This window comes from Lacerta agilis, chromosome 5, assembly GCF_009819535.1.
Source record: "Lacerta agilis isolate rLacAgi1 chromosome 5, rLacAgi1.pri, whole genome shotgun sequence".
NCBI classification, from domain to species: domain Eukaryota; kingdom Metazoa; phylum Chordata; class Lepidosauria; order Squamata; family Lacertidae; genus Lacerta; species Lacerta agilis.
In genome coordinates, this window is record NC_046316.1 from 6969987 (window position 1) to 6996816 (window position 26830).

General features: G+C 43.3%; 1 protein-coding gene across 5 annotated transcripts in view; it reads right to left on the reverse strand.

Annotated features, from left to right (window-relative positions):
* Positions 1 to 650: 650 nt before the first annotated feature.
* Positions 651 to 26830, reverse strand: part of NTF3 (neurotrophin 3) — a 68343-nt gene continuing 42163 nt past the window's right edge. For 4 of the 5 annotated variants that reach the window (XM_033148358.1, XM_033148356.1, XM_033148355.1 and 1 more), the window contains exon 2: positions 651 to 1533. In XM_033148358.1, coding sequence (XP_033004249.1) covers positions 736 to 1512 — 777 coding nt within the window. In that variant the 5' untranslated portion in view covers positions 1513 to 1533 and the 3' untranslated portion in view covers positions 651 to 735. Of the gene's footprint in view, positions 1534 to 7865; positions 7924 to 26830 lie in introns of those variants that run through there. The other variant, XM_033148357.1, reaches the window with a different exon arrangement.

Below are 26830 nucleotides of genomic sequence, written 5' to 3' on the forward strand. Positions count from 1 at the left end.
TACAAAACAAATGTATTTTTTTAAAAAAAGAAAAACAAACCTAAACTTAAATTGCTTATTAGCAGTGGATCTGGAACAGTGACACAGGGACAGGATTTGGTAAATGGTAACTCTAATGGTTAAGCTGGCAGAACATACAGAAAATGAATATTATTACTAGTCAATGCTGGCTATAGCCTACATTGATTAATTTCGTTTATGGGATGAAGGGATACAGTTAAACACTATATATTTAATCTTATCATCAAGGAATGGAAAAATGCATGTACAGAATTGCCGGCAACTTGATCTAATTTCTTTTAACAGGTTTACTCCATGAAAGTCAGTGGATCGACAGTTCTGGGCGAAAAAATACCAATGTTACACAAAGATTTTACAGGCAACTTATGGAAGGCTGAAGAGGAACAGAAGTCACAAGCAGTCATGAAAACTGGGGTAGCCAATTGTAGATATCCATACTTTACTGTTTTTTAATTGGTGTTGTTTGTGTGCATGCATAGATATATATATATATATATATATATATATATATATATATATATATATATATATATATATATATATATGTATATGTATATATATACATACATACACATATACATACACACATGGCAGTTTGCTGGAATTTAATAAATAAGGACAACTTATAATATATAAAACAATATAAACATTTATATGCTACATGCATATCATATAATTTAGACATAATAATTTATACGACGGAGAGGCAGAGACCTATGTTCGTCCAATTTTTCTGGATAATGCACACACACAAGAAGTGTCTATTCTTATCCATCGCCAGGCTACAAGTTTATTGTTTTCTGAAGTCAATGCTCGTACAAATGTTTGGGATGTTTTGCACTGGGAGTTCCAGTGCTTATCATCTATACCACGGCAGCCGCTTTTGGCAGGCTTGGCTTGTTTACACTTTGTTTCATAAAAATATTGTTTGACTGGGGAAGGCCCTGTTCTGATTTCTCCCAGCACAGTAACCTGGTGTCCTCTAATGTCAATAGCAGAAGATTTGTCTGTGACCCATCGGCTCTCACTGTCACACACGGAATACTCCCCACGGTGACTCTTGTTTTCGGCAAACCTCTTCTGCCGAGACGTTTGGTTTGCCGCCACAGAACTGCCAATGTAATCCTCCGTGATGTATAATGGTGGGGGTTCCAATGGGGTATTGTCACTCAGGAGGACCCTGGGGGAGCTGTAGCGTTTCTGATGTTTTAGTAGTTCTGTATCCATTGAGATAACCGGCTGGAAATCCAGTTTCACACTTTCATTGCTATCCATATCAGGCTCATCAGTCTCTGTTTTCTTCATTGTGTCTTGAACGCTATCCTTAATATCTGTGATTTGCTTGGAGATCTTATTTCTTAAGATGTCTGCTTGAATGAGTTTTATGATGAGAGAATTTATTGAATCTTCTGGTAAACTCCTTTGGTCCATGTTGGTAGACTGGATGCCACGGAGATAAGCAAGGAATATCACATAAAACAAGATGGACATCACCTTGTTCACGTGTAAGATCTGAAAAAGAACCAAGAGTCAACTTGGAGACAAAGAAATGAGCTTACATAGTCAACTGGTTGGTGGTGGTGGTTTTTCTTTCCATCATTTTCTTTTCAATATTTTGCAGATGCAAAGTTTTACAAACTGTGTGTGCAATACCAAAAGGCCAATAAATTCATGCAAGCTTTCCCCCAAATTCATATGGTCATATGAAGCTTCTACTGTTCCAGCCCAGCTGTTCCGGACCCCTATAGCTGGAGGTGCCAGGAATTAACACTGGGCTTTCTGTACGCTTTCTCATTGAGCTAGGAAAAATCTATGAATCTGCCTTATACTGATTAAGATCATATTATCTGCTAAGAGTGGCAGGAGCTCTGCAGAATCTCACATGGAAATCTCTCATACCCCTACTGTCTGAGATTCATTTAACTGGAGCGGCCAGGGACATCCTGTAGACCAGTGTTCCCCAACCTTGGGCCTCCAGCTGTTTTTGGACTACAGTTCCCATCATCCCTAGCTAGCAAGGCCAGTGGTCAGGGATGATGGGAGTTGTAGGCCAGAAACAGCTGGAGGCCCAAGGTTGGGGAACACTGCTGTAGACAAAGAAATGTACCCTACCGCTATCCTATGGCAAGCATATAATTCCTATTTTTTAAACTCTCAGAAAAATCTGACCTGCACACTGATCTCAGGAGTTCTTGACGTGAGGTTCTAATTCACACATACATTCCATAGATACCAGCTGAATTTTTACATGGCAAATCTGAATCCATGCATCATCCGGAAGCCTGTGTATTCATAGTATTCATTCGTGTTGGCCATGGAGAAGAGCAAAGATGTGTGCGTTTATACTAAGTGTATGGTCGGAATCAAATGTTACAGCAGACTTGTGACTACCACTAAAAACAAGAACCCCAAACCATCTTCTTCCATTCTGCCTTTGTAACTTCATGCAAGTTTCTCACTCCTGCAAATAGCAGCCAATGAAGTGGAGTGGGAGAATATAACACATTAAGTATTTCAACATTGGGAGTGAGCAGAAGATAAAACCACTGGTGGGACACTAGTGGACCAGCAGCTAGAGACTGCTAGTTGCTGGGATCTTGCAAAGAAGTCAGAGACTAGTAGACTGGCCACTTCTGGCACAGCAGATGTTCTAAGTTGAACATCTCAAGATCCCATACCACGTATTAGTTATGCCTTAAGAGTGCAGAGACCCTTACTATGCACTTTTGCTCTGTAAATATAAAACTCTTTTTCTTTCTAGCAAAAGAAAAGAAGAAGAAGAAAGTAGCCTGTTAGCCCACAGTTGCCCTAATGTTTTTAGTAGCATCACTACTTTTAGTTGTAGACTCTGGTCCACAAAACTGTACAATACAGTATAGTAACAGTGCAACCTCAAGTATACTTATTCAGATGTCAGTCATACTGAGCTCCATAGAACTTATTCCCTGTCAAGTGTGTTGAGAATTTCAGCCTTAATGTGTTAGCTTTTTGCAACTTGCATCTCCGGACAAGTTAGCAGCAGCTTTCTGCTCTGGATAGGGGAGGGAGAAATGACTCTGTCAACGTGCAGGCTGCCCTTTTATGGTCAAGAAATGTGTTTTCCTCATTCCCATATTTTGTTATGAAATGAGCTCACCTAAGTCTAGACTACGTTTTCCTTAATACTTAAATGACAATTTCTTGCTGTCCTGTAAAAACAGAAGTCTGCGGAGAAAACATCGGGGTTCCCAACAGTAGATCACTGGAACGGAAGGACCGGCACTCTTGCTGAAGCAAGCTGCTTGTGAAATGGTAACCCAGATCTCACAAAGGTGGGAGGAAAGGGTGCTTAGAGCTTCTAGCATGGCTGATATCAACTGGAGAACAAAAATTGTCCAGCTGCAGCACTCCACCGAACTAAGCTTGTCCAGCAGAAGGCATGGAACCATCAGGTATCAACAGTTATATCAGTGTTGTAGAAACAGGTCAGGTGACCAGGCTTTGGTAGGAGTAAAACTGTTCCTCAACTATACAACATCAAACTTATCAGATTGCATTTTTTTTAAAAAAGAAGTCCTTTTAAAAAGGCATTTGTGCACATTTCCCTTTTTTATGAATGCTCCCCCCTAAAATATACTGAAAAAAATATAATTAAGAACTGTGTCCGGAGGTTTCAACCAAAAAGATGCATTTACTCGTGAGTAAATGCAAATATAGTATCAATCCTGTTAAGAATTACAGTCTTAAATGAAGAAATAGTTTCACCTTGAAAAATCCCTTGAAAGTCTTTTAGAAGTTGATGTGAGGGCTTCTACGGTGCGTGTCAGATGTATAATGAGACAACTGGAGACCAGGACATCTCAAGAATCAAAGAAATAGAAACCATATATATTTTATACACTTCTCTCTCTCTCAAAAAAAAAAAAAAAAAACTAGCTGAAGAAGGCGTCTACGCCAAAACGGGGCCCTGTCCTGGTCTCTAGTTGTCTCATTATACATCTGACAAAATTCTGATTTTCTAATAAGAATACCCCCCTGAAATATATGCTTTTGTGCAGTTTTTGGCTTTCACAAAATTTGGAGAAGTGCAAATTTCAGTTTGCATTGCAGCCTGCCTCAGGAAGCTTGAATTAGGTGAAATGCAAAGTGGACCAAGTTTCTCCTTATTCCAAGCTGCAGTCTGATGCTTTCTATGTACACGAATGTTATTTTCTTTTTCCCTGTGGTGAACCATTTCCCCATGCGGTCAAGCCCAGGGTCAGTTTCACGGCTTCTACCCCTGCCTGCGGCCTCTCTTCATATTTCTCAAATCTTTGCGCTCCACAGATAAGTGAATGCAAATAACTAATTAGGGATGAGTTCAATAGTCCAGTAGTAGAGGTCAGACTTTTCCACTCTTGGCTGGATGGAAGCCTGTGAATTGGCCACAGGCTCAAAAGATTGGGAGGATACTTTGTCGCCCCCCCACCCCACATTACAGAGAAAATGCTGCTATTGCTGCATTTCGCTACTTTTGGGTGTGTGTGTGTGAATAACCTTCTCTTTTCTACTATAAATTAAGTTATTAAAATTTTAATGCTACTTTCCAACAAGTATGGACATGTGGTGTAGTGGTTAAGAGCAGTAGACCTGTAATCTGGTGAACCGGGTGGTAAGGGATGATGGGAATTGTAGTCCCAAAACATCTGAAGGGCCGAGTTTGGAGATGCCTGGTATAAACAAACCAGAGAGGGAAGCTGAGGGAAGTCTGTGGAGGGCGAGAGAGGGAGGGAATAAAAGGGGGGAAATGTAATTGGGTATATCGATTGATAATTTGTTTTTGTTGTTTTTTTTAAAAAAGGAAATCTGCATAATAAAAATATATTTTAAAAAGGAAGAAGGAACAAACTTTACTTAGCGGTGTGCTGCTAGCAAATTTAGCTTTCTTTCCCCGCTGGTGACACCCAGAACTGATTCCTGCCTCCCCCCACCCCCAATACAACCATTTCTAAATCACGTTAGTTCCTGCTCACACTACAGCTGAAAGCTCCTCTTCAGGAGCCGTCACATTTGTGCAGCCCCAGTAAGCCCCAGTTTGGTTTAGTGTTTAACACAAACCAATGTTTTCCAATCAAACGCAAATTGCAATAAGGAAAGTAAAAAGCCTGTCGCAAAAGCCACTTACTGACTGCAGTATCGCCATTTTGATTTAGCACCAGGCATTTCTTGTGCTTCCTTAAAAATGGTCCTTTAGGAGCACAACGTCCAAACTGCAAGTTGGCAGCTGATTAAGGACCATCTGCACAGGCCAGTAGGTCCAGAGTGAGACAATATTAAGAGCCTGGAAAAGGCTAAGGCCTTTGGCAGAAAATAAAGTGAGAGTCTACTAAGCGAGACTCAACTTAAACACTGAAAGCTGGTGCATCTGGAGAATTATTATCCTGAGCTTGAGATATTAAAAGGAAGGGAGAATGTTAGGAAGTAGTGATATCTAACCAGACCCCTGGGGATCTAAAACCTTTGCTTACACACATTTTATTAAAGTTAAACAAACATATATTGGGTGGGAAACGGATATGAACCTGAAAAAGGAAATGTTCCAAAATGCAAAATTGCATACAGAGAGATAGGAAGTGCTCTCCTCTCTCCATGAACAATTCTCAAACTGTGTGAACACAAGAAACAAATAATTAAACACACCCAAGGTTCTTATCCATTTGGGGGAGAGGTTTCTTATCCTACCATATTTTTGCATGATTCATTTGTCTTCCAATCAACCTCTTCTGGAGACTGATCATTCACCTGCATCAGGTGTGACTGATTGATTGATTCAGTTATTCCCAATGCAGAGATGCAGCAGAGCCACGTGAAGAGGAAGCTGCTGTTGTGTCTCTGCTTGAATCACCTCCTTCCAATCAAGAGGAATACTCAGATCAGTGAACAGGGTGGATACAAAGAAAGCAGACAATTCTTACTCTTCTACTGTGTAAGAGCAAACTTTGGGGCTGTTATGTACTGAGCTGAATCCTAGAACAATAGGATCCAGAATGCAGAAGCCTGATTGGTCCGAGAACAATAGGATCCAGAATGCAGCAGTCTGATTGGTCCGCAGGAGCCACCCAATCCAGCTCCAGGTGGAAGTGAATCAGCGACCTGACTGGCCTGCAAGAGCAGCAAATCAGGCTCCTGGAGGAAGTGAATCCGCAACCTGATTGGCCTACAGGAGTAGCACGGAATTAGCCAATCACGTGGGGCCCATTGTGTAAATAATGTATATATAGCAGACGTTTTGGGGAAAAGACTCATTCCTTGCTACTATGAGCTGAATAAAGAGCATGAAATTCACACTTGACTCCGAGTATATTTCAGAATGGTGCGTCTCCAAATGTAACTGCTAAAAAGTCTGCCTCAGCTATCAAAAGGAAAACAATACTCTGCACGCTTCCAGACACGTCCAATGACTTATTTGGGTAAAGTCTTCTTTTAGAAAAACCTTCTTTCCAAATAGAAACTATCAAATATCCCTCCCACCCCCTGCATTGTACACAAAATGTCCCTGCTATGCTTCATTCTCTGCTTTGCATGAAATTCAGTTAATAGCTGAACATTGCCCCATACTTTGCAGATGCAATATTTACTTCCAGTAGCACCTTAGAGACCAACTAAGTTTGTTCTTGGTATGAGTTTCGTGTGCACACGAATTATTATTATTTTTTTTACTACGGCAGACCAACACGGCTACCTACATGTAACTGCAATATTTACTGTGAGCCATGGCACACAACTGCTTCTTGCTAAATACTAATGAAATGCCGTAGTTTAACTACAGGTGAAACTCAAAAAATTAGAATGTCGTGGAAAAGTCCATTTATGTAAGCAATTGTTTTCATTGGCTACTGGAGCTTAATATATGAGATAAACTCATGACATGCACAGCGAGATATGTCAAGCCTTTGTTTGTTATAATTGTGATGATTATGGTGTACAACTGATGAAAACCCCAAAGTTGAAATCGTTAATTTGGGGTTCTCACCAGCTGTACGCCATAATCATCACAATTATAACAAACAAAGGTTTGACATATCTCGCTTTGCATGTCGCGAGTCTATCTCATATATTAGTTTCACCTTTTAAGTTGAATTATTGAAAGAAATGAACCTTTCCACGATATTCTAATTTTTCGAGTTTCACCTGTATGGTTGGAGATGATTTGTAAACAGGGCCAATGAAGTTAATGGACATCAGGCTGAAGGAGGACAAAAGTGCTACAAACAACCCATTGTTATGGAATTCACTGCCGTAAGACATACTACTTAATGTAGGTAACTCTTTTAAAAAGATCAGACTCATTCATGTAGGAGAGAGAATATTTGGGAGGAAAGTCCTTCGATGACTATCAGCTGAACGGGACCCTCCATGTGAAGCAGTTTACCTAAGTAACCTCTGTTTCCGTATCAAACGGTCGGTGCCTATCCACACTTTGGCAGCATGTTCTCCTCCGCAGAGACTTCAGCGGGGATCCCGTCACCATCGCACGGATTAGTGCTGAAAGGAGATTGCTGTAATTGCACAGTGCATTGCCACACAACTAGGTCTAATAACGGTTCTCTTGTCATCATATCGATGCCTTTGGAGAACTAAGGGGTATCCTGTTCCCACAGCGGCCAGGCAGCAGCCCGTGGAAATCCAAAGAATCCTGCAAACAGCAGCACTCTTTTGCTCATGCAGACATATCATGGAGTGTAAAACCAGTGAGCAAAAACGAAAATAAAATAGTGTTCCATGATAAGCCTTCTTGGAAGAGTTTTCTCAAAGTCGGCATATAAATATTTTAAATGGATTAAAAGAATACAACCTTAACATATTCAAACATCAGAATTTCTTACCCTATCTCAAGATTCAGAGCTGTTCACAATGGCAAGCCTCTTGTTAACCTGCACCTGGCTGGAAGAAAAACTTAGCTAGTGAATAGGAATCGAGTCTCACACTAGGAAAACGGCACAAACGGCACTGCATTGCAACAGTAACAACACTGATTTATGCGATTGCGTAGATTTCAAAATTCTGTTATGGGCTACCACGCCTGAATTCCAAGTACTTCTAACACTGTATGACTTTGCAATTAACAATGAATGCTAATTTACGGGAAATCGCTGGCCATTTGAGAGATCAAATCATACCAGCAAGAGGGTGGGATGAAGTTATGAAACTGTCTGTCTTAGTCTGAGTAGGGACCAAGATTCTTGGAAAGGAGACTGCATGAATTCACCCAGGAAATGATAAAACAGTTCTGGCTTTAAGGGTCTCAGCAAGCTACTGACTGCTGGTGTGGGCAGACAACCAACGGTATGAGACATCTCTGCTAGAATATATGCACCGGCTCCCGTATGCTAGTGGCTCAGGTTGGTATATAAAGCCCTGAAGAATTTGGGTCCCACATATCTTAAAGACCAATTGAAATCTGAGAGCATCCAGATTTCCCCCATGTCACAGAAGCTAAACTGGCCTCAAATAGACACCAGGTATTTAATTTTGTTGCTCCCTTGCTATAGAATACTTTCTCAGCAGAAATCCGGCAGGCATTCTTGATTTTGACGTTGAGGCGTCTCTCAGATTTTTGATTACTTTTTTTATTCCGCCTGAAACTGCTTAACACATCCTGAATTAGCAAGTCATTTTCCCGATTATGTTGTACTATTTTAAATGCAGTTTTATGTTTTATTGTTGCACAGCACACTGATGTTTTACGATCTGGTGGCATATAAATACTTTTTATAAATGAAAGAAACAAAGCACTACAGAAGAAACAGCGGGCAATGTTTAATCATTCTCAGCAAATTTCAATGGGGCTGCTCCAAATATGACTTCTAGTTGTATATCACCCAGCATGGCAAGCTTCCCTGGGGAGTGCATTCTGAACAGCAGATCCCATTGGACCTTCATGCCACTCCCAAACTTATATAGGGTTTTTAATTGGAGCAGGTATCCTTCTAAAGATCTCAGCGTATGGGTTTCATTTTATTCTTCTTCCTGTAGTCTATTACTGCCACCAGACATCTGTTCTAAATTACCACTTCCTCACCCAGGCATGTTAGGGGGGGGGGAAGTAGAGCTGGGTGTAATCAGCTTATTGGTGCCATTTTATTTATAGGAAGCTTTTTGCCACCCAAGTGGTGGTAAGATCACTCCAGATCTCCAAATACACTGCTCCTACTAGAAGTTATGCTTAAAATTCTACAAGGCAGAATTCTAAAATTCTAAAATTCTACTAGGTTATGCTTAAAATTCTACAAGGCAGGCTTAAGCAGTATGTGGACCGAGAACTCCCAGAAGTGCAAGCTGGATTTCGAAGGGGCAGAGGAACCAGAGACCAAATTGCAAACATGCACTGGATTATGGAGAAAGCTAGAGAGTTCTGCTTCATTGACTACGCAAAAGCATTTGACTGTGTCGACCACAGCAAACTATGGCAAGTTCTTAAAGAAATGGGAGTGCCTGATCACCTCATCCGTCTCCTGAGAAATCTGTATGTGGGACAAGAAGCTACAGTTAGAACTGGATATGGAATAACTGATTGGTTCAAAATTGGGAAAGGAGTACGACAAGGCTGTATATTGTCTCCCTGCTTATTTAACTTATATGCAGAATTCATCATCCGAAAGGCTGGGCTGGATGAATCCCAAACCGGATTTAAGATTGCCGGAAAAAATATCAACAACCTCAGATATGCTGATGATACAACCTTGATGGCAGAAAGTGAGGAGGAATTGAAGAACCTTTAAATGAGGGTGAAGGAGGAAAGCGCAAAATATGGTCTGAAGCTCAACATCAAAAAAACTAAGATCATGGCCACTGGTCCCATCACCTCCTGGAAAATAGAAGGGGAAGAAATGGAGGCAGTGAGAGATTTCACTTTCTTGGGTTCCATGATCACTGCAGATGGTGACAGCAGTCACGAAATTAGAAGACGCCTGCTTCTTGGGAGAAAAGCAATGACAAACCTAGACAGCATCTTAAAAAGCAAAGACACCACCTTGCTGACAAAGGTCAGTATAGTTAAAGCTATGGTTTTCCCAGTAGTAATGTACGGAAGCAAGAGCTGGACCATCAAGAAGGCTGATCGCCGAAGAATTGATGCTTTTGAATTATGGTGCTGGAGGAGACTCTTGAGAGTCCCATGGACTGCAAGAAGATCAAACCTATCCATTCTCAAGGAAATCGGCCCTGAGTGCTCACTAGAAGGACAGATCCTGAAGTTGAGGCTCCAGTACTTTGGCCACCTCATGAGAAGAGAAGACTCCCTGGAAAAGACCCTGATGTTGGGAAAGATGGAGGGCACAAGGAGAAGGAGACGACAGAGGATGAGATGGTTGGAGAGTGTTCTTGAAGCGACTGGCATGAGTTTGGCCAAACTGCGGGAGGCAGTGAAGGATAGGCGTGCCTGGCGTGCTCTGGTCCATGGGGTCACGAAGAGTCGGACACGACTGAACGACTGAACAACAACAACAACTAGAAGTTTCATGTAGATACTGAAGAATGTGGTGGACAAGATCAGATCTTGAGGAGCTCCACTAGACAAATTCCACAAAGCAGTGCAAAGCATAAATGCACCAACATTTACTTTCTGGGATCTTCCTAACAAGGAGACTGCACAGTGCAATGCCTCAGAAGGTCACAATGGTAGCAAATCGGGTTCTCCTCAGGGAGAGCACGTGTTGCAGTGGGGCTGGCAAGCCACCTCCCTTGCAGCTGGGCGGGATAGTTGGCTGGCCACGGCTTCGATGGGACCTTGGGGTGTTGCTGGGGAGAACTATATGTTGCCATTTGTGATGGACAGCCCAGCGTCCTTTATATTTTCTCGCACGCTGGGTGATCCTTCTCTTGGCTGCGTGCTTTGGATCACCCTCCCTCCCTCCCTATAATCAAAACAAAACAAAATAAAAAATTCATTCCAGTAGCACCTTAGAGACCAACTAAGTTTGTTCTTGGTATGAGCTTTCATGTGCATGCACACTTCTTCAGATACACTGAAACGGAAGTCACCAGACCCTTAAATATAGTGAGAGAGTGGGGAGGGGTATTACTCAGAAGGGTGGTGGGAATGGAGGATCAGCTGATAGGTGTGGAAAACCTGTTGACGACTGTTAACGACTGCAATAGGTCTTGGAGGGAAAGGCAAGGGGTGAGATGGCTAAGGATAGCTTTGTCATGTATAATGAGATAAGAATCCAATGTCTTTGTTCAGACCAGGTTTCTCCATGGTTTTAAGTTTGGTGATTAGTTGCAATTCAGCCACTTCTCTTTCCAGTCTGTTTCTGAAATTCCTTTGTATTAAGACAGCTACTTTGAGATAATTTAGGCTTCTGCGTTCACCTTGCTATGCCTATCACGGGGTCATCTGCTTTTGGGGCAGGGGCCAAGGAGGAATTTTTCCATTTGGCTGATTGGCTGTGGCCATCTGGTTTTCGCCTACTGCAGTAGCAACTAGTCACAACTTGTAAGGTTGGCGGTTAGGCATTGGTTCATTGTGATTGTTATTGGAGGGGTGGTCGCCCCTCCAAATGATGATGGTGTGTAGGGAATTCCATTAAAGGAATCCAGGGGCTCGACATGCTTTTGTCCGAACCCCCGGTAGGGGGACAGGGCCATGCAGGAGCTCCTGGGAACATCCGGGGAGAGGGAGGGCTCTGCCCCCAGCCTCCATATCTCTCCCCAGATGGGATCTCCCATTGCTTACCGGTGGTCAGCTCTGTCCCGTCGGACAGCTAGTCAGAACCAATGCCTGCGCAACCACTCACATAATTTGTATTTTAATAAAGTTGTGGCCTAAATTATTGCCGAAAACCCAAACAAAAATTATGTCTGAAGTGTGAATTTATTTGGGGGGTGGCTTGGGGACCTCGACACGCAACGGAGATCTAAAAAATCGGTCTGCTTGGATAGGCCCCTTTTTATCTCTTGTCATAGATTCAGTGCTTTTTAAAAATAAAAATAAATGTTTAGGGGTACTCTCATTTTGCTACTCATATTGAAATACTGCCCCTCAATGAAGCCAAACTTATATTCACAAAATGTTTAGGGGTATGCGCACCCCTGCGTCCCCCCAGAAAAAAGCACTACATAGATCCACCAGTTAACGAACGCAGTTGCGAACCAAAACTTAGCCTGATGTCAGGTTGATAACGACCAATATGATCATTTCCCTCCTGAATGTCCCAGAGCCATACCGCTACCATCCTTTCAGAGGAAGGGTAACGTAGGAATTTAACAAACAAATCAACAAACTTTGCCCATAAAAAGTATGCTGGCAACTGACCAGATTAGTCAGATTCAGGGGAATCTAAGGATAACGTCTAAAGTAGAAAACACACAATTGCCTCCTTCAAGAGAGGAGGATAGGAGTCCCTCCCGAAGAGAGGAAACCATCACAGAATGAACCAAACTGAGTAGATCAACTTGACTGGCTACAGTCAGCCAAGTGTGTGTGAAACTGGCTAGAGACGCCTAAGAACTCTGTTAATGTCCTCTGGGAAAATCACTCAAATTCAGTCAAGCAACTGCAGCCAGTGGAGATCAATAAAGTGGTATCTCTGGTTACGTACTTAATTCGTTCTGGAGGTCCGTTCTTAACCTGAAACTGTTCTTAACCTGAGGTACCACTTTAGCCAATGGGGCCTCCCGCTGCCGCCGTGCGATTTTTTTTCTCATCCTTAAGCAAAGTTCTTAACCCGAGGTACTATTTCTGGGTTAGCGGAGTCTGTAACCTGAAGCGTCTGTAACCCGAGGTACCACTGTATGGCATTCAAGTTGTAAACTCAGGTCCCAAGATGTGGGGGAAGATCCGGGCGGCAAAGGGAAACACAATGAATTATATTTTTCATAAAATTTATATACTGCTCGACTATTAAAACAAAGGCAAATTATGCTTGGTGGGTGAATTGCCATTTAGGCAAAAATGAGGACACATATAAAAAAGCAGAAAGGTAAAAACAGCAATACATAATTACCAAACTCCCAAAGACAGCCTGCACACATAGTAACTAATGACACAACTAATGAGCCATTTCAATGGGGGTTTAGGCCCAGCTTTGGCACCAAAACCGCTTTGGTTGCCCTGTATGATTACCTCTGCCAGGAGAGAAACAGGGGAAATGTGTCCCCCTTAATTCTCCTTGACCTCTTAGTGGCTTTTGACACCACCAACCACGGTATCCTTCTGGAGCAGCTGTCCAAGTTAGGGGTGTGTGGCACGGCTTTGCGGTGGTTCTGGTTCTACTTGGGTGCTCATTCCAAAGGGTGATGCTTCAGACCCCCTGAAGCCTTCAATGTGGGGCTCCCCATGGTTCTGTTTTATCCCCTATACAGTGGTACCTCGGGTTACATATGCTTCAGCTTACAGACTCCGCTAACCCAGAAATAACGCTTCAGGTTAAGAACTTTGCTACAGGATAAGAACAGAAATCGTGCTCTGGCGGCGCAGCGGCAGCGGGAGGCCCCATTAGCTAAAGTAGTGCTTCAGGTTAAGAACAGTTTCAGGTTAAGAACGGACCTCCGGAACGAATTAAGTTCTTAACCCGAGGCAAGGTAAAGGTAATGGGACCCCTGACCATTAGGTCCGGTCGTGTCGGACTCTGGGGTTGCGGCGCTCATCTTGTGTTACTGGCCAAGGGAGCCGGCGTACAGCTTCCGGGTCATGTGGCCAGCATGACAAAGCCGCTTCTGGCGAACCAGAGCAGCGCAGGGAAACACCGTTTACCTACCTGCCGGAGTGGCACCTATTTATCAACTTGCACTTGGACGTGCTTTCGAACTGCTAGGTGGGCAGGAGCTGGGACCGAGCAACGGAAGCTCACCCCGTCGTGGGGATTCGAACCGCCAACCCCACAGTGCCACCTGCGTCCCAGGTTAGATTAGACATGGGGCTGCCACAGAAGACATTTCAGAAACTTCAGTTGCTGCAAGATTCAGCAGCCAGGTTACTCATTGGGGCAAGACGGTTTGAGCATGTAGTGCCAGTCCTCACCCAACTGCACTTGTTGCCAATCAATTTCTGTTCCAAATTCAAAGTGCTGGTCTTGACCATATAAGGAGAGCTGATTTAGATTTAGCAAGTAAACCATTTAAGTCAGTGATGGCCAAACTCCAGCTGTTTTGGGACTACAATTCCCATCATCCCTGACAAACCGGTCCTGTTAGCTAGGGATGATGGGAGTTGTAGTCCCAAAACAGCTGGAGGGCCAAGTTTGGCCATCACTGATTTAAGTTGTTTTAGCTGTTTTAATAAACTAAATTTGGCTTACTTTTATGTGGAGTTTAGAAATATTTTATATGTTGCTGTAAACAATAATGAAAAAGTTTGGCATATTGATTTTCCATGCCATCCAAATGTCTAAACAGTCTAATCCAGTCGTTCCCAAACTTTTTCAGGCCGCCACTGGACCTGGTTACATAAACTTGCCCCCCGCCCCACCCTAAAAACAACAACATTGTTTTGAACAGTCGTTTGCATGACCCACTAAGGAAGATTATAACACAATAAACTTCAAAACAGTAACAATTAATTGCACATTTGTTCAAAACCCAAATAAAACTATGTTGTTTAATTAATTAAACATCGGTGAACAAGGCTGTACCCCAGTGTGTCGGAACATTTGCGGTAATTTTATTGAGTATCCAAAACATTAGATTAATGGAGGATGAATTTTAAGAAAAGCCTTGAAGGGAAGGAAGAAATTGCATAAACACAATTAAAGAACAAATAGCAGCAACAGAGGTTGCAGCCAGGGTTGGAAACTCAGATATACAAACTAAGGTGCCACACCTCTGACCTTAGCAGCAGCATTCGGTGTCTTCTGTTTAGCTATTAAAGGCACAAGAACATAGGTTGCCACATCCCATTCACAGCCATTAACTTCACTTTTAATGAAAAAGTATTTTAAAGACACCGGCAGCACCACGTCTGGCCTTAGGATGGGCTTTGGATTGCTGCTTACCGTATTTTTCCGTGCCCCTGTGTATAAGACGGCCCCTATTTTGGGGGGGACACCAAATTAAGGAAATGGGAGGGGGTTGCCCACAGTTTTTCAGCTTTTTTGGGGGGTGGGGATTGCCGCCAATTGCTCACCCACCTGGCCGCCGCTGCCAACCGCATGCCTCGCCAAAGCCACCAATCGCCTGCCCACTCACTGTCAGCAGCCGCCAATCGCCCGCCCAATTGCCGCAGCAGCAGCCAATCGTCAGCAGGCCTTGCCACAGTCACCAATCGCTCGCCCAATCGCCACTGACAATCTCCTGCTCACGGCTGCCACCAATCACCCATTCCCCCTATGCACTATCCGTGTATAAGACGACTCCCTATTTTGTACATTTCTTTACAATAAAAGGGGACCCAGCTGGCGCTGTGGTCTAAACCACTGAGCCTCTTGGGGCTTGCCGATCGGAAGGTCAGCGGTTTGAATCCCTGCAATGGGGTGAGCTCCTGTTGTTCGGTCCCAGCTCCTGCCAACCTAGCAGTTCGAAAGCATGCCAGTGCAAGTAGATAAATAGGTACGGCTCCGGCGGGAAGGTAAATGGCGTTTCTGTGCGCTGCTCTGGTTCACCAGAAGCGGCTTAGTCATGCTGGCCACGTGACCTGAAAAAAACTGTCTGCGGACAAACGCCGGCTCCCTCGGCTTGTAAAGCAAGATGAGCGTCGCAACCCCAGAGTTGTTCGTGACTGGACTTAACTGCCAGGGGTCCTTTACCTTTACCTTTTTACAATAAAAAAACATCGTCTTATATACGGAAAAATACAGAACTCTGCAACAATCCAAACTCTGCTTAGCTGAGAGCAAGTGTCACTGAATTCAATAGTACAGTGGTGCCCTGCTAGACGAATACCTCACTAGACGAAAAACTCACTAGACGAACGGCATTCGCTAGCGGAAGGCTGCCCCACAAGACGAAAAAGTCAATGGGGCTGCCTCGCGAGACGAATTTTTTTTTTTTGCACAAAAACCTCCGCGCTGCATTGCCACTTCGCTAGACGAAAAATTCGCGCTACGAAGACACTCGTAGAATGAATTATTTTCATCTAGCAGGACACAACTGTACTTTCTTCTGCTACACATCTAATGTCAATTCTGGGACACATTATATCACCCCACCAATCCTAGCATGAAACAGCAGCAGGTGAAATAATTTTGTGCAAGAACCTTTGCCCACCACTGAAGAGTGCACTGAGCCCCAGAAAGCACCACACCTTTTAGAAAGTGGGAGGAGGTATTCAAAAGCTTGGGAGAAACCCCAGATCATAGGAACCCTGGAGAAGGCAGAACAGCAACTGCCTCAAGGGATCACAGAGGCACCACCCATCTTATATATATCTGTTTACTCACAGAAGTGAGTTTTGCTGCGTTTTATGGTGCTTGCACCCGAAAACAGGATCCAAGGATGGGAGTCGTTTTTTTGTGGGCCCTGAGGGCACACAATTCGCATTTGCAGGGAGATCTTTTTGGCTGGAATTCTAAAAATCAACACCAGAATTGAGTTCACTGTTGACATTCCAGGCTGAGGAATGAGGCCATACTGGTGCAACAAGCTTAGCGTCATCGTGGACTGAGCAACTGTGACACAAACTTGGAACGCAAACCCAGTTAAGAAAAGCCATGAGTTTCATCACTATTCATCCCCAAGGAGAAATAAGCCCCAAACTCACACACACACACACACACACACCCTGTGATCCTTGGATGAAAGGCAGTATATTATATTATATTATATTATATTATATTATATTATATTATATTATATTATATTATATTATATTATGAAGTAGTTGTTGTTGTTAGCACCTATTGGTTAGTGCCTAGTTTATCACTAAGGCTAAGTAGCACACTTCACCTCACTGCAACTGTTTTTAAAGGGGGGGGGATAATATTTGTTTGGTGAAATGCTATATAATTAATAACAAGGACAATACAAACGAGGCTCTTTAAAAAGGTGGAAATTATGCTAGTTCATTGATTTTCCAACACAGCAACAATGCCACCAATTTGGGTTTAATTTTTCTTAAACATCACATTCTTCACTAAGCAGAATATATCTTTCCCCTTCTAGCAACAGATCTAACATTGCCTGAGTTGTTAAAACTTTGAAGAATGGTGACAGATTTGAGGAGACGCTTGAGAGTCCCATGGACTGCAAGAAGATCAAACCTATCCATTCTTAAAGAAATCAGCCCTGAGTGCTCACTGGAAGGACAGATCCTGAAGTTGAGGCTCCAGTACTTTGGCCACCTCATGAGAAGAGAAGACTCCCTAGGAAAGACCCTGATGTTGGGAAAGATGGAGGGCACAAGGAGAAGGGGACAACAGAGGACGAGATGGTTGGACAGTGTTCTCGAAGCGACTAGCATGAGTTTGGCCAAACTGCGAGAGGCAGTGAAGGATAGGGGTGCCTGGAGTGCTCAGGTCCATGGGGTCACAAAGAGTCGGACACGACTGAACAACAACAACAACAACACAAGCAGGGAAAGCCTCCTTTCACCTGAAACATCTTCATTATGTTTGTACGATCATCATACCATGGAGATCCTGGGCTGAGTCACAGCAGCCATGGGGACTCACTCTGAAAACCCTACATCTCACATCTTTTCTGTAGCTATTATAATGAACTGTTACTTTGGATGGGAAAAACAAAAGGCCAAACTTGGAAAGCAGAGTATGAAGTTCCTTCTACGGGCCTCTACCATAACATAGACCACAGTGCCACCCATGTTCCTACTAGGCAGATTGGCTGCCGTGGCGCAGCGATCCCTCTGGCGCCCCCGACGTGCCGCCTCTCCGCCTCTGGGGCCCCCTCCCTCCCGTGCTGGCCACCCCTCGGGAGAGGGGGTGGGCGAGCGGGGGATGAGGGGCATGGCGCTGGAGCGGTGCGGGGCTCTGCGTGCCCTTCCAGCGCTCCAGCTGGGGCTCCCCACGTGGGATGGGAGGCGAGGGCAGCCGGCTTGCAGCCTGCCCGGGAGCGGCATGGGCGGCAGCGGCTGTGCCGGTGGCACGCGAGTGCCCGTCTGCCCGTGGGGGGAGGGGTGGGTTGGGGAGGGGGCACACGGCTTGTGAGGGCATCCCTGGGGAGGCTGGCACCCTGACGCACCGTGCCAGTAGCCCCTATGGATAAGACGGCCCTGTTCCTACTAAACATTATGCCATGCTGGCTCTCCGGGAATCGAGCGGGACAATCCGACAGGAGCTGAGAAGGGTCAGAACAAATCTTCCCCTGGGGGTGAAGGTGATAAAGCTGGTGTACACTTAATTACAGGAGGTATAGAACTAGGCACTGCGAGTAAAAGGAGAGCAACTGAGAGACCACTGCAGGTAAAAACACAAGTGCTGCAGGCAAGTGCTTATACACTAATGCTAAAAGCCTCAGAACCATGATAGGTGAACTAGAGTGCTTGGTCTTATGGGATGGTACCTAATGGGAACAATGGGAACATGGTGGAACAGAGAGAACCAGTGGGACACAGTTACCTATGGACACAAAATCTATTGGAAGGGCCTACTGGAGGTGGTGTCACTGTACCTCAAAGAGAGCAGTGAGCCCAACTAGCTGGAAACCCCCAAAGGGGCAAACGACTCCACATAATCGTTGTGAAGGAGGAGGAGAAGAAGAAGAGAAGAAGAGGAGGAGGAGGAGGAAGAGGAGGAGGAGTTTGGATTTGATATCCCGCTTTATCACTACCTGAAGGAGTCTCAAAGCGGCTAACATTCTCCTTTCCCTTCCTCCCCCACAACAAACACTCTGTGAGGTGAGTGGGGCTGACAGACTTCAGAGAAGTGTGACTAGCCCAAGGTCACCCAGCAGCTGCAGGTGGAGGAGAGGAGACGCGAACCCGGTTCACCAGATTACGTGTCTACCGCTCTTATCCACTACACCACACTGGCTCTTGTGGGCACTGGTGCCAGGACCCAGGAGTAATTTAATACTGGGAATGTGCCATCATCCCCCTGATCAAAATGATTAGGAAGATCTTATAGAATGGACCCAGAGAGTCCACTTCCTGCAATGCAGGAATCACAGCTAAAACGTCCCTGACAGGTGGCCGTGTTGGATCACAGGATTGGGACAGCAGGGGCAAACACATGTGGCAGCAGCTTCAGAGGGAGGGATTTCTTTGAGACACCCCAATTCTGCTCTCCGAGTGTGCAAGGTGCACACAACCTCATTTGGCAGCACAGCTGAACCAGCTATTTCAGCACCCTATTACAAGAACAAAGCTTTCAGCTGCAACCATACTGCAACTAGCGGTGGGCATTATCTGTCAAATCTGCTTTCTTATTTATTTGTATTTTTTTTCTTTTAAAAAAAATGTCTACCCCTTTAAGTAAAAATAAACAGCTAATTTTTTTAAAGGTTTCTCATTTTCCAGTCTTTCCAAAGTTCCATTCTCCACATTAAATAAATCATTATCATCACCATCACAAACTGGTATCAAAAAGTTCTCATGAAAATTCAGCAAGATTTTAGTGCAACTTTTAAATATACACAGTTTTGTATGCAATTTTTTTCCAAATTTGGTGTATTTTTGTTCTTATTTCCACTAATATACATATTTATATGCACTCTTCCCCCTGCTACATGCATATTTGCACACATTACTTGGCTGGAAAACTGCACTGCAAAATGAAGAGATGTGTGAAATTTGTTACGGTTCGAATATCGTTTAAGAAAGTGTGAGTTGGGTATGTTTGCCTTTAAACGCAAACTGAATCAAATTTATCCTCCATTCCTAGCTGCAGCCTCCACAGAGAAACAGCAACTGGAATTTAGACACACACACCCACCGACTTGTTTGCTTGTCAGGGGCCTATAAATCTTCTACACGCTTCCAAAGCACTGTGGCTTTCCTTCAAGTTTTCATTCTGCCTTTGAAAAGTGACTGAAATTTTGCCAGATTATTTTATACGTTTGTGCATTCAAAACATTCCCACCATGTTGAGTCGAAAGCTCTCGGAGAGGAACAGCTGCTCCTGTGAGAGTTCAGTAACTGGATAATTCACCCTTTTCCACATTTGGCTCCCAGCCAAGCTTCAAGACTGCGCATTTTTCATTTGGTTCTGGGGGGATTGAGATTTTGAACCTGCAACCACATTACTGAAACCTGAAGAGGCCTGAGCTCAGACTGCGCTTTAAGATCTGATCTGCTTATGTAAGCGGAAACGCACAGAACGGCTGGACGGACACCTTGTCACAGGGGAGAGAAGACTTCTCCGCACGGCAATCCCATTCAAATTTCCTTGGGACTTTCCATTCACCCGCTGCCAGGGTGGATAAAAATCAATGATTAAAAAAAAAAAATTATTTAAATCGGATTTTTTTTTATTTAAATTGGATTTTTAAAAATAAAATGCTTTTTGAGGAAAATATATTACCATCCAAAGGTTATTCAATCATGAAATAAAGATTAGTTTTTTAATTATGTAGAATAAGGCTGTATATGTTTAATTTTTTGGTAAATAAATTCCATTAATCCATTCACAATGTCATTTATGCTCTTGCAGAGGTTTTTGTAAAATTATTGGGCAGTTTCTCTGCCTACAAGATATTATCACAGATGCTTGGTTTACTTTTGCAGTTCTCAAAACTGAATTTGACTCAGCAGAGATCACATGCCTCTTCTTCACAGCAAAAATGTTATAACATGAACAGAGTTGAGAAAAAGACCTTAATCCTATTGTTCTACAAACCTATGAATACAGAATCAACCCCTTCAGTGTTAAGTTTCAAGAAGTTCAGTGAATAGAATAGAAACAGTATTTTTCTGATTGTTTGGAGTGGAATGGATCTAATAAAACTATTTAAATTGCTATTATTAAGGTAATGATTATTTTTCTCCTTCCTAAGTACAACAGAAAAGTTGTCCAAATATGAATGATTAACCTATTAAACTGGGGATGAAAAAAAAACTAATATGAAAAGTTGTTATTCTAAAAATCTTCATCTACTTGCATATTAAAGTTATACCAGCAAGAATTAGTCTTTATGTAGAAAACTGTGATTTAAATCAAGCCTTACTGACTAGTGATTTAAATCAGTTTGATTGAAATCAAATCCACCCTGCCCACTGCTAAGAAAGCCCTTCTCCCTCTCTCTCTGTGGCCGGCCACCTAGTTCAGCCTATTTTATTGCTCTTCATGCACAGTTTCATGAGCTCTGGCTAATGATAGCACAAAGTCTCATTCACAATCAAGATCCAATCAATGCCATGCACGGCGCTGTTGTCCATCAATCATGGGTGTCAGTGCACATTACGTCTCAGGCAGAAAATGTTGGGTTTGAAACACAATGCCAAATTCAGGAATGTGTCTTGTTTCCTACTAGGAAACACAGCTCGGGGGCTTTTCAATTTGGGATGGAGGAAAGGAGGCTAAGGTGTCTTCTTCGGTCGAAACAGGATACGCTTATAAAATTATTAATGTCGCGAGGAGAGTGTATAAAGAAATTTTTACTACCTCTCCTGAAAACACTTGAACTCGGGGTCACCAAATTAAACATACTGGCAATGGGTTCTGGGCAGACAAAATGAAGTATTTCCTTATGCAATACATAGTTAAGTTTTGTAATTCAGTGCTACAACATGCGGTGATGGCCACTGGTTTAAATTACTAGAAGAAGAGCAGACAAATTACTTATAAGAATAAATGACCATAATGGGAGGTGGGGGGGTAATGATTTTGACATGTAATGTTTTTTTATATAAACTGTCAACTCATTAAAAAAATCAAGGCAGTGTACAATGAAATCATTAAACCATACAATGATAAAATACAGAATAAATGACCAAACAGATTGCTTCTTACAATGCAATTTTTAGGATTTTAAGTGCTTGTTTGATTTCCAGTGTTCCAAATTACTGGTGCATTAACCCTAAAAGCCTTGGTTCGTGGACAAACGAAACCAATTTGAGGCATCTGTGAGAGGCCCCTTTTGCATTATATGTTTTTAAAGGTACAGTGGTGCCCCGCTAGACGAAAATAATTCATTCTACGAGTGTCTTCGTAGAGCGAATTTTTCGTCTAGCGAAGTGGCAATGCAGAGCGGAGGTTTTCGCGACGAAATTTTTTTTTTTTCCGTCTTGCGAGGCAGCCCCATTGACATTTTCGTCTTGCGGGGCAGCCTTCCGCTAGCGAATGCCGTTCGTCTAGCGAGTTTTTCGTCTAGCGAGGCATTCGTCTAGCGGGGCACCACTGTATCACACACCACAGTCACGGCTTCCCCAAAGAATCCTGGGAACTGTAGTCTCTTAAGGGTGCTGAGAGTTGTTAAGGAAACTGTTAAGTTGAACTTCAATACATAACAGAAACCCTCCGAGATCTTCAATTCTTAGAGTTGCCTGGGACGAGGGAAGATTGCTAAACCACTGAGAATTGTAGCTCTGTGAGGGTAAAGCACACCAGGTTGGCCTCCTCATCCAACCAGGCCTTATTATGGACCAACCTGCATTCAATAACAATACCACAAAAGTCAAGGGGCACAGTGGAAGAGCAACCAGAGGCATGAGGATGAAGGAAAAATGGCGCGCAAGGAGCCATACCCTCAACCACCACAATTATCCTTCCTTCCCTCGCGGAGGGCGGCTCAATGAACAAGTAATAGCTATGATAGCAACACGGAACTTATTGGAAGCAACCAACAGACAAAGGCCATGAAATCCATGTTGTGGCTCATGGGCTTCCCAGAGTTACAGGTGAAACTCGAAAAATTAGAATATCGTGGAAAGGTTCATTTCTTTCAGTAATTCAACTTAAAAGGTGAAAATAATATATGAGATAGACTCATGACATGCAAAGCGAGATATGTCAAGCCTTTATCTGTTATAATTGTGATGATTATGGTGTACAGCTGATGAGAACCCCAAATTAACAATTTCAATTTTGGGGTTTTCATCAGCTGTACGCCATAATCATCACAACAAATAAAGTCTTGACATATCTCGCTTTGCATGTCATGAGTCTATGTCATACAGTGGTACCCCGCTAGACGAATGCCTCGCAAGACGAAAAACTCGCTAGACGAAGGCATTCGTCTAGCGGAAGGCTGCCCCGCAAGACGAAAAAGTCTATGGGGCTGCCTCGCAAGACGAAAAATTTTCGTCTTTTTTTTCCGTTTTGCGGAGCGCGGCTGTCATTGCCGCTCCGCAAGACGAAAAACCCGCTAGACGAAAATTTCCGCAGAACGAATTATTTTCGTCTAGCGGGGCACCACTGTATATGAAACTCCAGTAGCTAATGAAAACAATTGCTTACATAAATGGACTTTTCCACAATATTCTAATTTTTCGAGTTTCACCTGTATATTGTTGACCACCAAAGGAGACAGAATGCTGGATTTTTTGGTCACAAAATCACAGAACCGAAGAATGCATTATAAGCTATCTATGATCAATACAGAAAATCCAGACCTAAGGCACCTCCAACAGATGGTTGCCCAGCCTCTGCTTGAAGACCACCAGCACATCACCATTAAGCGAACTGGTTCCACTGCCTAGCTGCTCTGTCGAGAGGGCTCTCCTAATGTTATACATGCAGAACTTTGCATTTGTCTCTGCTGAATGCCATTTGGTCATTCATCTAAGTTTTCCATCCTGTTAACTTCCTTTTGGAAATATATTTCTGTTCTTCCGAGGTGCCAAATTTGTCCTCCAAGCTTTATGCCACCTGCAAAAGTTTGCGCCATCTGGAGACTTTATGAAGATTCCTTCCACCTCTTCATCTAAGATAAAAATGTTAAACAACACCAGGCATGACAGAGCGTTGCAGTATGACTCAAAACCTGCCTGCAGTATGAAGATGAGCCATTAATGACCAGTCCGTGTGCAGTTTTCCAACCAAAAGTGAATTCACCTGGTGGTACTATCGCCTATCCCAGGCATAGGCAAACTAGGCCCTCTAGATGTTTTAGGACTACAACTCCCATCATCCCTCACCACTGGTCCTGTTAGCTTGGGATGATGGGAGTTGTAGTCCCAAAACATCTGGAGGGCCGAGTTTGCCTAACAAAATATCATGAAGGGCTTTCATTTCAAAGAAACCCCATAATTCAAGAAGTGCGCATGCACACGAAAGCTCATACCAAGAACAAACTTAGTTGGTCTCCAAGGTGCTACTGGAAGAAATTTGTTTATTTTTTATTTTGTTTTGCTCATAAGTCAAGATGGCGACCAAGTTGGTGTCTTGAACTAATGATTTCTATGGCTGCACAGTCAAACAACTGAGTTCTGGCCTGAATAAAAAGAAAACCACTCTCAAAGAAGAGTCCTATATTGGAATCAAAGAGAAAAAGCAAGGGGGAACTGAGGCATTGGGTCCAACTTCTGAGGGAGCTCTGAATGGGTAAATATGAGGCCTAAGGAGAATTTCAAGGAATCACATCACTATAAAGTATTTATCTAACCATATTTGTGTTATTGAGTTTATTAGGACAGAACCACTGGTAATCCTTCTGTTGATAGAAGATGGAAAAACTAAAGCCAGCAAATGAAAGGAAGCCTTCAGCTTTTAGTCTCGGAAACTTGAATAAAGTAAAACTGCTGAAGATAATGAAGAAATCAATGCAGGCCGACAGGGACATTCGACAGCATGAAGGTTTACAAGGCCGGTAGAGAAGCAAACATTTGAGGATTTCGCCAACATGCAGGATCAGCGCTCAAGTGAGCCGATATTGTACTCGACAGAAACCAAGAAAAACAGAAACACATGCAGATTCGCATCAGTGCAACAAGTGACGGACAGCAACCGTAGAGACGTCTTGGCAAGATCTTGCTTGCTCCCTTTTTATCACCAGATCTCACATTCATACCAGAACCTTGAAGTTGTTGTTGTTGTTGTTGTTGTTGTTGTTTAAACAATTTATACATGACTTAACTATCATCTCTAAGCGGTGTACAAGAAATAAGACGCAGGAAAGGTAAAAACTGGTTAAAGCTACAAAACTCCAAGCTGCGATTCAAATGCTTGGAGGATAAAAACATCTTCCGCGAACACTGGGAATTCCACAAGGAATTTCTGTCTGACTTCAGCTGGGCCCGTTGTTGTTCAACGTCTTTATAAACTGCTTGGTCAAAGGAACTGAGGGGGTGTTCATCAAATATATCATCACTGTCTGATACCATAAGATTAAATATCACCTCTTACATTAGGTCTGTAAGAAAGCGTGCAGTGTGGAAAACCAAGCAGGAACTTGCAGAGCTCCACACCTGATTTTATACTATATTGCTTTCAGACCAAACTTCCCCTTAACCATTATGCCTTCCAGAAGAAGAAGAAGAAGAAGAAGAAGAAGAAGAAGAAGAAGAAGAAGAGTTTGGATTTGATATCCCGCTTTTCACTACCCGAAGGAGTCTCAAAGCGGCTAACATTCTCCTTTCCCTTCCTCTCTCTCACAACAAACACTCTGTGAGGTGAGTGGGGCTGAGAGACTTCAGAGAAGTGTGACTAGCCCAAGGTCACCCAGCAGCTGCATGTGGAGGAGAGGAGACGCGAACCCAGTTCACCAGATAACGAGTCCACCGCTCTTAACCACTATACCACACTGGCTCTCAGTGAGATATATGGGAACAAATGCAGCCCCAGCAGCCCTACCAGCGTTTGCTATGTCTTATAAATTTGTTATAATACTTGACTTTTATTATTTTGAATAATTTTATCATTTTGAAATAATTAATACATTAGCATTGTTTTTAAAGTACCGGTATATAAAAGGGACGCGGGTGGCGTTGTGGGTTAAACCACAGAGCCTAGAGCTTGCTGATCAGAAGGTGGGCAGTTCGAATCCCCACAACGGGGTGAGCTCCCGTTGCTCGTTCATTGCTCCTGCCCACCTAGCAGTTTGAAAGCATGTCAAAGTGCAAGTAGATAAATAGGTACCGCTCTGGCAGGAAGGTAAACGGTGTTTACGCGCGCTGCTCTGGTTCGCCAGAAGCGGCTTTGTCATGATGACCACATGACCCGGAAGCTGTACGCCAGCTCCCTCGGCCAGTAAAGCGAGATGAGCGCCGCAACCCCAGAGTCGTCCACGAATGGACCTAATGGTCAGGGGTCCCTTTACCTTTACCTATATATGAAATATGGACCGTATAATTGACACACACACACACACACACACACACTCCAAGTGAAAATGCACTTAATTTTAAATCTTACAGTCACACCTTAATCTTATTTAGAAAATGTATTCTTTTTTCTAGTGAGCTACGGCTGATTAAAAAGTGACCATCTGGAGCTCAGCGCCGCAGACAAAAGGCAGAAAAGGCTTATGGAGCAAGCAAAGCAAGAATTCTTCCTGAAATACCTTTGCACACAGAAAGCAGCTGAAAAATAAGTATATACCTATATACTCTTGTTGAAACCAGCACTGAAGGAGCTGCCTGTGGTGCTATACTACAAATGACACAAACTCTAAGGCAGAAGTTTCACACATTGGATATATTTCTGGAAAACACACAAGAGGAAAAAGAGGGTGTCAAGCAAAACGAGAGTGTTGAAAAGTCTGCAAAATAAGATTTTATTGTGCCTGACAGTGGCAGGCTACTGACAGGAGCTGCGTAGCAGCTGGCTCAACCCCAGCTAGGTCTGTGACTCAGTTCAAGCAGCACACACACACACACACACACACACACACACTCTTTGCCTCTTCCACCACTCCCTTTGGGCTGCTTCTGTTTGCTCATCGGGTTTCTTACTTGTGCTCTCCCTTGGAAATCATACATAACGTAAAATACCACCAGATAGGCTCAAAGGCAATTTTAGTCTCGTATGCGGTATTAACTAACAGCCTCACCAACTTAAACACTGCTCTCACAACTGTAGAAATG